This window comes from Pelodiscus sinensis, chromosome 4 (genome assembly GCF_049634645.1).
Source record: "Pelodiscus sinensis isolate JC-2024 chromosome 4, ASM4963464v1, whole genome shotgun sequence".
Taxonomy (NCBI): Eukaryota; Metazoa; Chordata; order Testudines; family Trionychidae; genus Pelodiscus; species Pelodiscus sinensis.
In genome coordinates, this window is record NC_134714.1 from 125,194,249 (window position 1) to 125,209,528 (window position 15,280).

The window sequence follows — 15,280 nt, forward strand, 5'->3', positions numbered from 1 at the left end:
GCTGCAGAAGCTGTAACACATACAAAAATGTTCTGCCACTGCCCATGCAGCTCCTTGCACTGATTTAACCATCTCTGCATGAAATCACGCTTCTTCCCAAGAAAGATGGATTAGCACAAAAATCTGCCTTCATCTCACATAGCAGTTGAGAAGACAGAGGGGCAACAGCAATCTCTTGTGCCTTTCTCCCATTGCATCCTTCTCATCCAGCCTAGTATTATTCTTCCTCTATCCCAAGCATCCATGCTCCTCTTTGGAAACCATCATTGAGGCTCAGTAATTCTATTGTGGTTAGGGAGGGATCTCAGAAGTTTTCCTCTACTCTAAGCTAGTTGGGAAAATCAAACTTAAACTTTCTTCACTCAACACAAATTCAAACAATCTTCCTACTTCTTCCAACTGCAGTTTATCTTGAGTTGTAGTCACTTCAATCTAGCGGCCATGATATCTGGGTAGGGATTTTATCTGCTTCTGTCTGTCACCTCCTCATGCTCTAAATACAGTCATCAGAATCAGAGGGCTAGCCGTGTTAGTCTGAATCTGCAAAAGCGGCGAGGAGTCCAGTGGCACCTTATGGACTAACTGAAGCGTTGGAGTATAAGCTTTCGTGGGCAAAGACCCACTTCGTCAGATGCATTTTGTGGTGTTTGCCCACGAAAGCTTTGCTCCAACACTTTGGGTAGCCATCAGAATGGCTCTGACAACTTGCTGGCATCCGCACAGGATTTCATTTTAAGAAAGAGGACCTCTACACAAAAAAGTAAATGTGGTAAAGAACCCCTAACCACCAGCCCCAAACCCTTAGCCCTCCATTGAATCTAATGTGATTGCATCAGGGCTGCAGACCTTGTAAAGTATTTCCTTGCTCTACTTAGCAGTGACGGAAGGTGCCATAGGCCCTAGGGATGGGAGGACAGATGCAAAGTGCCGGAGAGGGGGGAGGGCCCTGCATCTTGGTGAATGCAGGACAGGAAATAGCACAGACATTACAGGGGGAGATCTAACCTGTCTCCTTGAAGAGAAATTATTCTCATACTGTCTCCATATTTCTCGTGCAACTAAGCACTAGGGTGCCATCAGAGGAACTGGGACTTGCCGGTGTCCATGAGAGAAGCTTGATAAGAAATGAGCTGCTGCAGCCCGCACCATCAGCCCATCCACTGCACCGTACAGCGGTTCCAAAAGCAGCATCAGTAACCGGAGCCTCAGCGTCCCAACTCACGAGAACAACGGCGCCTCCAGCAGCCTACGCTGTCCCGGCTCCATCCCTGAGCATCAGCTCAAAGCTGCTCCAGAGAGAGCGGTGACCCGTCCCCTACTGAATGAACGCTGCTGCTTTCTGACCACCTGGGTTTTCCCTGCTAATCCCCCAGCACAGACCGGACCGGACCCTCTCCACGGTGAGGTAGGTGTCGCTAATGTTGCAGTGAGGGTCCAAAGCACTAGAATGAGCCCCAGAGAGACCCAGGTCCAGAACTGCACAGACTACCCAGAGTGATCATGTCACCCACGTGAGGGGAACACGGGCGTCTGTCATCGCTAGTGGCTGGACCAGCAGGGGGGATTCACAGGGCTTTAGCACTGACGATCAAGGAGCCGAAACCCCTCTCTGGGCCCAAGCAGGGACAGTCAGACTGCGAGCCGGAGACAGGCACATGGGGCAAGGGGTCCAGGCCACGGCGGAGGAGCCCGCGCAGAGGGAGCCGAGACCAGACTCGCGAAAGACACTGCAGGCCGGGATTGCAGGGCCCTGGCAGAGCTGCAGGGGAAGCTTGCTGGTTGCCTGGCGCCCGTCAGCACCAGGGCAGGTCTAAAGTCCCCATTCTCAGGAACAAGTGTTTGCACATGCCTGGCCCATGTTTCCCGTCCCTCTGCCCATGCCCCACGGTGTCAGGGACCCTGGGGAAGAGCGCAAGAGCCAGGGGCAGGGAGAGGGCTAAGAAGAGTGGGGGAGGTGGGTCCTGAGGCAGGGAGATCCCCAAATGTAGCATGGCAGGCGGGTTCAATGAGGGGGGAGGGGGTCTCTTAGGGCTGAGGGGTTGTTAGGACCGAAATGGTTCCATTTCCCTTTCACCCTGAGCTTTGCACTTTTCACCCGGCCCCTCCACAGCAGCTAGCAGCGCCCAGGCACAGCCTCTCTGCTCATCTGGTTCACGCCCCTCCGCTCACCCTATAAAGCCAGGTCCCACAGCCTCCCTGGCTAGGAGAAGTGGCTGTTGGGCAGGGCTTCTTTCTGAGTGCCCTTCAGCCATGGGCTGGGGCTGTAGGTTTATTGGGGGCTTAGTGCTGCTTTGGTTGCTGGGGGCAGCCCTGGGGCAGGGGGAGTTGCACGGGGTCAGTTTCTCTGTCTTGCAGTATGAGTATGAGTGTGGAGACTATGGGATGCAGCTGCTGGTCTTTCCCACCCAGGGCCGCCCCGTCCGCTTCAAAGTTGTGGGTAAGTAGCTGCCTGGCTACTTCTCGAGAAAGTGAAGTAGCCTCCTGTTTGTCTGCCCCCTTCCGTGTGCAATAGAGATGTATGAGCCTTATTGGAAATCTCTTACACGGTGGGAGCTTCTGCTTTTCTCCCTAAGGCAGCTATTCCAGCGCTGCTTGGTGTCTGGCTGGACACTCATATGCTGAGGTTTCTGGAGGCAGGTGTTCTCCATCTAAGGTGCCGGTCAGCCTTCCCCCCTGCAAATCCCCTTGCCTTGTCCAATGGCCTGACTGTGCCTCCCACCTGGCAGGATGAGGGTGATATGTCACAGGGCCATGGCATTGTATGGGAGGCGGCATATGTCTGGGACTCCCCATCCTCTGCTGCTGTCTGTGCCCAATATGCCACGTCCCATTCTGGGTGCAGTCCAGACTAGTGTGAGGCTTTCACTGTCTGCACCGTAACCCTGGCTGCCTTACTGGCTCTGCTGCTGTGCCTCACAGTGTCTGTGCAAAACAGCTGTGGCTCGGCATCTCTGCTTCTTGCATCCCTGCCTCTGCCTGGCCCATATCAGCTCTGGTTACACGCAGCAAGATAACGGGCAACCATGTGTTCTGCAAGCGCCACGCAGGGGCACTCGGCATCCAATGCAGAACTGACACGATTCAGGTTGAAAGTAAAACAGACCCATTCACACAAGGAGCCGCATCTTCAGTGAGTTCTTATATTCGGGAGAGTTAGGAGTGGACTCACGTGGGTGGCAGACCATTTTCCTTTCCCTGGGAAGGGGTGACTCCAGCTTGGCCTGGCATAAACGTTTAAAATGTAATTTCTAATTTCAAAATGGTCTTGGCGTGCCATAGTGCTAATGATCGGTGTATTTACATGTTTAGCCATGCCTTGCATGACAGCACTTAGATCCAGATTGTGATAGGAGTGAATTGGGAGCGTTGAGTTGCTCTGGCCAGCCGGCTCTCACTGTCTGTTGGCTGTGAGCCCCTTGCATTGGGATGATGTTAGGGTCGCAGACGATCATGCATTTTGGGATGGGGTCAGATGGAGTCCTAGATCAGATGCAATAAAAAGTCGTGGGGCTCCAGCTCCACATCTCAAAGGTGATGTCGACACTCACGGCGTCTTGCGCCAGAAATATGCAAATGAGGCTAAGCATGGAATATTGCCGGGCCTCATTTGCAGACCTAATGAGCCGCCGTTTTTGCGGAAGAGGCTCTTGCGCCAGAAGGAGCCGTCTACACTGCCCCTTCTTGCGCAAGAAAAACCCTCTTGCGCAATGCTGTTACGCCAGTTATTTTTCAGGAAAAACGGCGTAGCGCAAGAAGGGGCAGTGTAGACAGCTCCTTCTGGTGCAAGAAGCCACAAGTGTAGACATAACAAAAGTTCCCCTCTCTGTCTACACTTCCTCTCTTGTCTTAACCCTTCCTTACCTATCCTGGGTGTGTCACTCTCTCCACAGATGAGTTTGGGACTCCCTTTGAAGTAACCAACTGCTCCATCTGCCTCCACTGGGTCACTGCTGGCAGGGAAGGCTCTGTGATCTTCTCAGCAGGCTACAACGGCTGTCATGTGCTCAGGAAGGTGAGATTCTTGGTGCTCCTAAACGTCTCTAGCAATAAGATGGTGATGCTGGGAACCTTGCCTCAGCTGTCAAGAGTAGCATGGAAACAGTCCTTGGAACTGGCCTGTAAAAAGCTTATGTTCCCAGCCTGCTCCACAGGACATAGCTGTCACCAGCTGCTGGTCAAGAGATGGAGATGACCAGTTCAGGCACTCCAGTACACAACCTTGCTGACTGACTGCCCTGCTGCTGCCATTGCAGGATGGCCGGAACCACCTGAGGATCCGAGTGGAGGAGCTGCAGAGCACCGGGACTGTCGCTGCTGCCTACGATTTGAACATGATCTGCCCCAAGGCCACTGAACATGACTTAAGGCCAGAGGAGACCATGCGTGCCGTGCCGCAGCCCGGCCTGGTGCTCCCGGGGCTCATGCCACAACCCGGCCTGGTGCGCCCAGACCCTGTGCCGCAGCCCGGCCTGGTGCACCCGGGGTCCATACCGCAGCCCGGCCTGGTGCACCCGGGGTCCATACCGCAGCCCGGCCTGGTGCACCCGGGGTCCGTCCTGCAGCCCGGCCAGGTGCGCCCGGAGCTAGTGCCACAGCCCGGCCTGGTGCGCCCGGGGCTCGAGCCGCAGCCCGGCCTGGTGCGCCCGGAGCCCATGCCGCAGCCCGGCCTGCTGCGCCCGGGGCTCGTGCCGCAGCCCAGCCTGGTGCGCCCAGGGCTCGTGCCGCAGCCCGGCCTGGTGCGCCCGGGGCTCGAGCCACAGCCCGGCCTGGTGCGCCCGGAGCCCGTGCCGCAGCCCGGCCTGGTGCGCCCGGGGTCCGTGCCGCAGCCCGGCCTGGTGCGCCCGGGGTCCGTGCCGCAGCCCGGCCTGGTGCGCCCGGGGTCCGTGCCGCAGCCCGGCCTGGTGCGCCCGGGGCTCGAGCCGCAGCCCGGCCTGGTGCGCCCGGGGCTCGAGCCGCAGCCCGGCCTGGTGCGCCCGGGGCTCGAGCCGCAGCCCGGCCTGGTGCGCCCGGGGCTCGTCCCGCAGCCCGGCCTGGTGCGCCCGGGGCTCGTCCCGCAGCCCGGCCTGGTGCGCCCGGAGCTCGTGCCGCAGCACGGCCAGGTGCGCCCGGGATCCGTGCCGCAGCCCGGCCAGGTGCGCCCGGGATCCGTGCCGCAGCCCGGCCAGGTGCGCCCGGGATCCGTGCCGCAGCCCGGCCAGGTGCGCCCGGGATCCGTGCCGCAGCCCGGCCTGGTGCGCCCGGGGTCCGAGCCGCAGCCCGGCCTGGTGCGCCCGGGATCCGTGCCGCAGCCCGGCCTGGTGCGCCCGGGGTCCGTGCCGCAGCCCGGCCTGGTGCGCCCGGGGTCCGTGCCGCAGCCCGGCCTGGTGCGCCCGGGGTCCGTGCCGCAGCCCGGCCTGGTGCGCCCGGGGTCCGTGCCGCAGCCCGGCCTGGTGCGCCCGGGGTCCGTGCCGCAGCCCGGCCAGGTGCGCCCGGGGTCCGTGCCGCAGCCCGGCCTGGTGCGCCCGGGGTCCGTGCCGCAGCCCGGCCTGGTGCGCCCGGGGTCCGTGCCGCAGCCCGGCCTGGTGCGCCCGGGGTCCGTGCCGCAGCCCGGCCTGGTGCGCCCGGGGTCCGTGCCGCAGCCCGGCCTGGTGCGCCCGGGGTCCGTGCCGCAGCCCGGCCTGGTGCGCCCGGGGTCCGTGCCGCAGCCCGGCCTGGTGCGCCCGGGGTCCGTGCCGCAGCCCGGCCTGGTGCGCCCGGGGTCCGAGCCGCAGCCCGGCCTGGTGCGCCCGGGGTCCGAGCCGCAGCCCGGCCTGGTGCGCCCGGGGTCCGAGCCGCAGCCCGGCCTGGTGCGCCCGGGGTCCGAGCCGCAGCCCGGCCTGGTGCGCCCGGGGTCCGAGCCGCAGCCCGGCCTGGTGCGCCCGGGGTCCGAGCCGCAGCCCGGCCTGGTGCGCCCGGGGTCCGAGCCGCAGCCCGGCCTGGTGCGCCCGGGGTCCGTGCCGCAGCCCGGCCTGGTGCGCCCGGGGTTCGAGCCGCAGCCCGGCCTGGTGCGCCCGGGGTTCGAGCCGCAGCCCGGCCTGGTGCGCCCGGGGTTCGAGCCGCAGCCCGGCCTGGTGCGCCCGGGGTTTGAGCCGCAGCCCGGCCTGGTGCGCCCGGGGTCCGTGCCGCAGCCCGGCCTGGTGCGCCCACCTGGCCTGGTGCATCCGGGGCCCGTGCTCCCAAGTAATATAGGTAGGTCTGTCTTCTAAGTGGAGTGAATTTGAGAGTGCGGTCAATGCAGCTTCCCATTAGCGAATGTATGATCCAGTGTGGCAGCCTTCGGTGGCACTGTTCCATTCCCCCACCCCACAGGGTCTGGAGATACGGAAGAAGGCTACTGCCCCAGGGCCCAGCAATTGAAAATGGCTCAGGAGTCCCAGCCACTGTAGCTAGGGCACCGGCCAGAGCTGTATGTGCCTCAATCCGGGCAGCAATGTGGGATGCCTGAGGGAGGCTGACCGAGGCTCTTCTGGGCTGAGGGGTCCAGCAAGTCAGTCAGCACCACAGCTTGTGTCCTTCCGGGGACTGTGCTCAGAATGAGTGGTTGGGGAAGCGGGGGGGGGGGGAAGCGAGGAGGGCGGGGGAGAGTTGTGAGATGGGAGAGAAGCCACATGACAGTAGAAAAGGGCCATGGGATCCCACAGCACACTCTCTCGGCTCCTTGCTTAATGCCAAGAAGATGACAGGTCACATCTTGCGCCTTTCTGAGGCCTGTCTGGGCCGAGCTGTGCTGTGACGATAGTGGAATGACTGGGCTATTTCAGGGGTTGGGGACTTGGCAGCTGGAGCAATGTTGTGCACAAATGGCTGAACTGGCTGGCTTGTCCAAAGGCTTTTGGGGCAGACCTACAGCAATCCCTAATCCAGCCCTGCCGCCCTAGGTGCCCATGTCACACAGGAGCAGTGCCGTGTGGGGGCTGGGAAGATCCCCTGTGCGGATGCCTCAGACTACACTGCTTGCGTGCAGGCTGGCTGCTGTTACGATGAGACGGACCCAACAACTCCCTGCTACTATGGCAACACAGGTAGGAGACCTGCTCCCATGTTGGCTCGTGTGGGGGGAAGTGGGGAGAGACCGAGCCTGGGTGCTCTGCCCCGGAAAGCCTGGCAACACTCAGGCCACGTTTGCAGTAAACGTTCTCAAGCGTGGAAGCGCGTGCACACACCAGCAAGTGCAGCACGTTCTAGTGCTGTAAAGCACCCGTGTGAACCGGGTCCCGGCACTAGATGTGCCCCTCATTTTGACGGCTTACAGAGCACATTGCAAGGGCGCGATCGGTGCTGGCGCTGTGGCTGGGCTTCCAGTCTAGACCACTGCCACCTGCTAGGAGAGGTCGCCACGTGAGTAAATGGTGACCTAGGCTGCCCTCCAACTTCTGCTCTAGTACTCCCTCCGATGGAAACTCCTGCAATGTGGCCTGACTCCGGACTGCGGTCACTGTCAGCTGTGTGCAGACTGGGTTACTTTCCGGAGAGTGGCCTTGCTGCTCCGACCTTGAGACTTTTCTGGAAGAAAGCAGCCAGTGAGCCTTGTCTGGCCTTGGCAGATCTGAGAGTAAGGAAAAGGCCGTGTATGTGGATCCTACATGACCGATATCTGCCACCTCACTAGGAACCCAATTTTCTAGCTCCAGGGAGTTACGTTGTGGGATAGTCTGGCCCAGAACCTGCTGGTTCTGCCAGATTCAAGTGCCTCCTCTGCAAGGCATGTGAAGTATTAATGCACACCTTAACAACAATGCCCATAAAAACCAGGGTGAGATCCAGGACTCTTGCTCCTTAGTGTTCCAGATCTATTGTCCTATGTCCTCTGGACTTAACCTGCTCCCCTGTCTTGCAGTCACTATTCAGTGCCTCCTGGATGGTCACTTTATTCTGGTGGTCTCCAGGGACATGTCTGCCCACCCCATCGTTCTGGACAGTGTCCGGCTAGCCTACGCCCAGACTGGGTGTGAGCCCATCAGGAAGACCGAGGCTTTTGTGATCTTCTACTTTCCCTTCACACAGTGCGGCACCACAGCTCAGGTGAGGAGATGCCCCCAGGACTCCAGAGTGAGAGCTCTGCTAAGGGCCTTGGGGGACTAATTTGCCCCATGTCTAACCTGCCAGGTGATTGGGGACAAACTGATCTATGAGAACCAGCTGATCTCTGGCATCGACATCCGAACGGGGCCAAGTGGCTCCATCACCCGGGACAGCCCCTTCATGTGAGTTGGCCTGGCTAGTGTGGGAGAAATGATTCCAACCTTCCCCGTATCTGAAGGGGAAGGCAATAGGCTGCTTCATTGAATAGGGAGATGTTGTGACTTCCTCCGTTGGGGTTACCCGGGCCTCAGCCCTTCCAGCAGCTTTGAATGCCTCCCTTGCAGGCACTCACTGGGCCTGATTCTGTTTGTCTCCAGTGCTAAAACTCACAGGCAGACGCAGCCTTGGCTCAGTCTGAATTCACTGAGCATCAGCCCCAACCTCCTCCCTCTGCTCTCTCCTCTGCAGCCTCCATGCTCGCTGCATCTACAATGCCAGTGACTTCCTGCCACTGCAGGTTCAGATCTTCCTGCCCCCCTCACCTGCTCCAGTCACCCAGGAAGGACCCCTCCACCTTGAGCTGCGCATTGCCACAGGTAGGCAGCCCCCCTCGCTCCAGGGCAGAGATCCCAGCCCCTGGAGGGCCCCAGTCTCTCAGCTCTGCTCTCCCCTGCAGACCTGAGCTACACATCCTACTTTGAGGAGGGAGACTACCCTGTGCTGAAGGTGCTCAGAGACCTGATCTACGTGGAGGTTCGCATCCTGCAGAGAACAGACCCCGCCCTGGTCCTGGTTCTGCACCAGTGCTGGGCCACCCCCAGTGCGAACCCCCTGGAGCAGCCACAGTGGCCCATCCTGGTGGACGGGTGAGTGGCCGGAGGTGAAGGGATCATTGGTGCGCTCGAGCAGTGGCCAGCTGATTTTTAGAATTAAACCTTCCCCTCTGTTCCCAGGTGCCCGTTTCTGGGAGACAACTACAGAACCCAGCTTGTGCCCGTGGGCCCGGCCTCCTCTGAGCTGCCCTTCCCGACCCATCACCAGCGCTTCGTCCTCTCCACCTTTGCCTTTGTGGACTCTGCCTCCCAGATGGTGCTTGATGGACTGGTGAGGATGGCCAGGCAGTGACCTGCACCCTTTGTGCCCCTCTCCAACTACTGTCCCCACCCTTGCATTTAGATGACTCCCTAACAGAGGGGGAGGGAGGGTCTCTACACAGTCTCTGGTGCTTCTAAATGACCATTGCTTGGATCTGGCACTGAGTCGTCCCCCAAAATGGGAACAGCATCATAGCTGCTTTAGGGACACTGCCCCTAACTAGCTGGATCCAGGCTGTATATCAGTGGTCACCATCCAGTCGATCGGGATCTACCAGTAGATCTTGGAGCCTCTGACAGGTGATCCTGACTGGTTTGGCCGGGAAGCTATTAAGAGCTGGCACTACAGTTGCCTATTTCTCTACTGTCATTCTACTCCTGTTCTCTGCCTTGGAGTTCCCCTTGGGAGCCTCCTGCTTCTCATGCAGGAGGGAGAAGAGGGGGGTGCTGATGTCAGGGTGTCCTTCTCCCCCCACTCCTGTACCCTGTCTCCACACAGAGAGAAGAGGATGGTGGGAGCTTGGCAATGCAAATCTCTGTCACTCTCACACAGTGTGTGTTCCCCAGGCAAATGCAGTATCCCCTAGGCCACTCCAGAACCCACTCCACCTCCCTACCTTCAGCAGGTCCCTTATCCTGCTTTCCTAATACAGGAGCCAGGTATTGGCAACCCTGGGGCAGCCTGTGTTGGCAGGACTCGACCCCATCACCCTGTGCTCCAGAGGCTGATGCCCTAACTCTGAGATCCCACTCCACCTCCTGCGGGTCCCTTATCCTGCCTTCCTAATGCGGGAGCCAGGTCCATCCCGGGGGCAGCAGATGTTGGCTGCCCATGTGGGTATAGGGATCGAGCCCACCTCCCTGTGTTTCAGAGGCTGATGCCCCTTAGTCCCCTCCAGAACCCAGCCTACCTTCAGAGTGTCCCCTCCCACATGCTCTACCCCTTTGCCCAAGACCAGTGCCTGGACTCCAACCCCAGCCTGGTGAAAATGAATGAGATTCGGGGAGCGAGCAGGGTGAGGCCTCGGAGAAGGGCTGGAGCAGCGGAGGGATCTCAGAGAATGGGGGGAAGAAACCTGGGTATTTGGCAAGGGTTGTGGGGTTTGAGGTAGATCTTACATTGCATCTAAATTGAAAAAGTGATCTTGTGGTTAAAAAGGTTGGGGACCACTGCTGTATATGAACAGTGATGAACATCTGAGATGCAGAGACTCCCAGTTAACTTCCTAGCTCCAGCTACCTAATGGATAATGCTTGCCAGGATTTCACCTGCATTGGAGGGAGTATCCACTTGCTAACCACACCTGATGCTAAATTTGCTACACCTGGGGGCTGTGTCTACACTGGCATGAATTTCCGGAACTGCTTAAAACGGAATACTATTCCGTTTTCAGTTTTTCCGGAAAAGGAGCGTCTACATTGGCAGGCTGCTTTTCCGGAAAAGCCCCTTTTCCAGAAAAGCGTCTGTGGCCAATGTAGACGCCCTTTTTCGGAAAAGAGCCCCGATCACCATTTTCGCAATCGGGGCTTTTTTCCGGAAAAGACTACTGGGCTGTCTACACTGGCCCTTTTCCGGAACAGTGTTCCGGAATAAGGACTTATGCCCGAGCGGGAGCAGAATAGTTTTTCTGGAATAGCAGCTGATTTTGTACAGTAGAGCGTCGTTGCTTTTCCGGAAATTCAAGGGCCAGCGTAGACAGCTCGCAGCTTATTCCAGAAAAGCGGCTGATTTTCCGGAATAAGTGGCCCAGTGTAGACACAGCCCAGATGTCTGGTTCCTTCACTGTGGACATAACCTAGTGCCCTTTGCTGGATGGAGTGTATTCTGGGAAGCAGCTTTCCAATGACCAGCGGCCCGTGAAGACTGTCCCTACTGCAGCTACACGAGTCCTATCACATGGTTTAAATGGAGCAGCTAGCAGTTCTGGAGCTAAAGATCCAAATTCCTTCCCTTGGTGCTGCCTATGTGCAGGGAAGCCAGTGACCAGCGTTACTACTTGCCGGCTCAGAGCTGCTCACGAATTCATTTTCCACTTGTGTGGTTTGCAGGTGTACCTCTTCTGCAGTGCCTCTGCCTGCCACCCCTCCCAGCTGGAGCCCTGCCAGACCATGTGCCCATCAGGGGCTGCTATAAGTAAGTTTCTGTGTACCAGTGGCAAGGTCTGCCATTGATCTGGGTTTGAGTGCTCCGCCCTACTCCTCCTCTCCACCTCAATATTTGGGTACAGCATGGGGGCATGTCACCCAGTGCCTTAACTGTCCCATTAGTCACTGCAATGTCAACTCAGCCAGAGATGCTAAGTGTGATCTGCTAGATTGGCTCGGTGCATTCTGCAATAGGAAGCAAGTGCCCAGGATAGATGTTATCTACTTGGTGACTGCACCCTTCTCCCCACCCCCATAGGAACTATAATGGGCCACTAGAATCCCCAGAGCAGATTTCAAATGGGGGTTAAAATTGCTGCCTCCCACCTGATCCCAACCCTCCAATGACCATCTCAGGAGGACTGCTCCACACATACTGAGCAGACGCCAACTAGAGTGGCCCCATCAAAAGCTCTCCAATACCAGGTGGAGGGTGCAGCATTTAGAGAACTCCCTAATTCTCTCTCCTCTCCATCTTCTAGGCCACCGGTTTCTGCATATTGGCAGTGGGACAGAGCCCCAGGACCTAGTGCGTTCTCATGGAACGCTGATCTTCCAGGAGAGTCCTGGGTCACACCGAGAGCACGTCTGACTACCCAGGTGAGTTGGCCTGCCGTTCTTGGCTGTTTGTCTTATTGATACTTGTAGTAGCCTGAAACGCTACTTTCCCTGTAGTACGTCTACATTGGCATGATTGCCGGTCTACACTGGCGGGGAATTCTTGCGCAAGTACACTGATGTTCTAATGTGTGAAATCAGTGCTTCTTGTGCAAGAACTATGATGCTCCCGCTCAGCTATAAGCCCTCTTACGCAACTGTTCTAGTGCAAGAGGCCAGTGTAGACAGGCAACATGAATTTCTTGCGCAAGAAAAGCCCAATGGCTAAAATGGCCATCGGAGTTTCCTTGCGCAAGAGAGCGTCTACACTGGCACGGATGGTTTTGCGCAAAAGCGCATCTCTTGCGCAAAAGCACGTGCCAGCGTAGATGCTCTCTTGCACAAATACTTTAACGCAAAAACTCTTGCATTAAAAGTATTTGCGCAAAATCTTGCCAATGTAGATGTAGCCCATGTGTGGCCCCAGGAATGTATAACACACAGATGATCAATCATTCTTGCTGTTAAAATCCCAGCTATGTTGACTGCTGTACTATCTTTTTCCACTCCTGGGAATCAGACCTTCCCTCATCCCATTTCCTCCCCCCCACCAAAAAAAATGTGGTGAGGGATGGAGGGTCAACCCATTCTTTGAAGCAAGCCAAAGCCCACTGGGGCATGAACCCCTTGATTTGCAAGCCAGGGACACAGAGCCCTGGTGTAGGCAGGATCAGTGCTGCCCTCTGCTGGAATCCTGCAAAGAACAGAAGTCTCCCCTAGTGCAGATGCTTGCCTGGTACGCTGAGCTGGTCAGGTGCAAGAACACATGGAAGGGGAGAAGGCCCAACCCACTGTTAATGGGTAGTAGTAACTTTAGGGCAGGGATCCTTACTCCTGCCTGCACTATCGTTTATGCGCACATCCACTGTATTGCCTAGCACCCTCTTCCTCTTCCCGCAGAGCCTGCCTCCAGACTGGACCCAGCTCCTGTGCTTCTGGCTGTGCACTCTCCCTGGGAGCAGTGACCTCCCTCATTGCTGTGGCTCGGCTCTGCAGAAGGGGCCGGGTGACAAGATCCCAACACCTCCATCATGACTGTCAAACCAAGTAGGAAAATAAAATTGTGACCCACATTAACTGAGTGTGGTGGACTTTGTCTGGAAGGAGCCTACCGCCAGCAGCTGCTGTCTCTTCTGAAGAGATTGAGTTGTTCTTCTGCATAAAGCTCTAGGCCCTGCCCAGAATGGGATCTGCATTGGGCAGGGGCAGCCAGAGAATCTGCTGGGTGGACCTATAAGACTTCTCCTTCCTCGCCTGGGTCTAAGATGGAAACTACCTCTCCCTGGATGTCTTAGACTCCAGCCGTCCTCAGGTAGGTTTAAGCCCAACTCCACTGGGCATAGTGCCAAAGTGGCAAGCCTCAGACAAGCTCTGGAAAAGGAATAGGGGCCAAACCTGGCTCCCCGTCTTCACTGTTTCCACCAGACTGGCTTTGGGGGCTTGGCACAGCAGCTAACAGCTGGCAGCATCTAGTCCCACCTCTAAAAGATCCTGTCCACTTCCACGTGATACCCCCCTGCACAGTGCAGTCTCTAGGGGCTCCTTGTGCAGGCATGTTTGGCCTCACTTATACAGGCTTAACCCCACTTTCCCTACTTGGTCCTGAAAGATAACCTTTTAAAACTGCCAATCTCTCTCCTGAGTCTAAGGCTTCTGAGCCTGATCCCAGTAGGCACCAGGTGAGGCCATTCAATTAGGATTCACTTCAAGCAAAAGGGGTAGATAAATAGCTGGCAGAAATTCCATCACTGAGATTTAGCCAGACAGCTTCTGCTTTGGCTCACTGGTGCCTCAGAAGTGCAAACAAAGCCGTTCCTTTAAGGAACCCAGCCTCAGGCCTTCATTCATGTACCAAATAAATTACTAATCTCTTTCCTATAAATGGAAAGGTTCTTCTGACGTCAAAAAGCCAGCCCTACAGCCAGGTGAATATGGCTTAAGAGCTAACCCTAAAACCCAGGCTGATAGCCAACTACTAACTAAACCTTTTTAAAGAGTATTAAAAGATCACTAGACATGAGTTCAGTTCTTGCAGTTCACACCCAAGAACTGCAATGGGACCTGACTGAATAACAGGCAGCCAAGATCCCTGCTCATTCCAATAACCCCACACCACTGCCTGGAAGTTCACGGGAAGGCTTTTCCTAAACTCTTAGCCATAGCAATGGAAACGCCTGTATCTGTGCTAGGGGCGTGTCTGAGAAAGTAGGACTGCTAGCACTAGGGTAAATGCGCCTCTTCTCCATCCCCAACCATGTGTCACAGGCGGGTTTTCTCTAGGAGGCAGCAGTTGCACAGCAGCTGGCTCAGTACATTGGGAGGGCCTGGCCACACTTAACTAGCTCCTTGCTTGTGGATTTCAGGCATACATTTTCTGTAGCCCATCTACCTGTCACTCTTCTCAACAGGAGGCCTGCAGTACCACTTGTCCAGCAGGGGCTGCTACAAGTAAGTCTGAGTGATGTGAGGCAGTGGTATGCCAACCTCAGCTCACTATCTCTGGGGACCTAACTACCAGAAGTTGGCATGTTGTACAACTAAGATCTTACACCACAAGCACAGCCTGACTTCTCCCGAATCAGTATCTAGAGAAGGCGGGGGGGGGGGGAAGGGGAGGAGGGCGGGGAGAGCTCTGGAAAAGGAATAGGGGCCAAACCTGGCTCCCCGTCTTCACTGTTCCCACCAGACTGGCTTTGGGGGCTTGGCACAGCAGCTAACAGCTGGCAGCATCTAGTCCCACCTCTAAAAGATCCTGTCCACTTCCACGTGATAGCCCCCTGCACAGTGCAGTCTCTAGGGGCTCCTTGTGCAGGCATGTTTTCATGCCTGATCAGCTGTTTGTCGGCAGAGTGGGGCAGCCATTTACATTTAAAATGAAGCCACGATTATTTTAATCGCGGCTTCATTTCCCTTTTTTGAATAAACTAATCTACATGCCTCCGACGACGGAGACATGTAGTTTAGACGTACCCCTAGTGCCCTCTGCCATACAAATAAGTTACTACTCAGTTGGAACTGTTAGTGGCCTCATCTGGTGGTTAAAACAAGGACTGAGGCTTCAGATCTGCCACCCTCCAGTCCTAGTCCTGCTGTGACCTCTGCCATGTTTACTGTCACATGAAATTGCAATGCATTCGGTGCCTCCTCTGCAGATGACAGGTGGGGATTCATACTCTTAAAGGAGTTGTTGAGGTCATTAGCTGAGGAGAACATGAGAAATAGTAAAAGCCTGTCTCTATGAAGCTACAGCAAGTCCAGTGCAACAGCTGCTATCCCACAAACTCCAATGGGGTTGGCTAAATTTCACAGCTCAGCCATGCAGCAGGACTCTAATCAGCTGAGAA

At 56.8% G+C, this 15,280-nt stretch overlaps 1 protein-coding gene across 1 annotated transcript; it reads left to right on the plus strand.

The window, feature by feature from the left end:
• The first annotated feature begins 2,174 nt into the window (after positions 1–2,174).
• On the plus strand, positions 2,175–12,974 carry LOC102443930 (zona pellucida sperm-binding protein 1-like). Its single transcript, XM_075928397.1, has 13 exons — positions 2,175–2,437; positions 3,891–4,012; positions 4,254–4,454; positions 5,745–6,207; positions 6,897–7,040; positions 7,856–8,040; positions 8,125–8,222; positions 8,509–8,636; positions 8,717–8,906; positions 8,994–9,144; positions 11,184–11,268; positions 11,762–11,879; positions 12,837–12,974. Exons 1-12 carry the CDS (start codon positions 2,251–2,253, stop codon positions 11,869–11,871), a joined length of 2,064 nt encoding a protein of 687 aa, XP_075784512.1. The 5' UTR covers positions 2,175–2,250; the 3' UTR covers positions 11,872–11,879; positions 12,837–12,974.
• Positions 12,975–15,280: the final 2,306 nt, after the last annotated feature.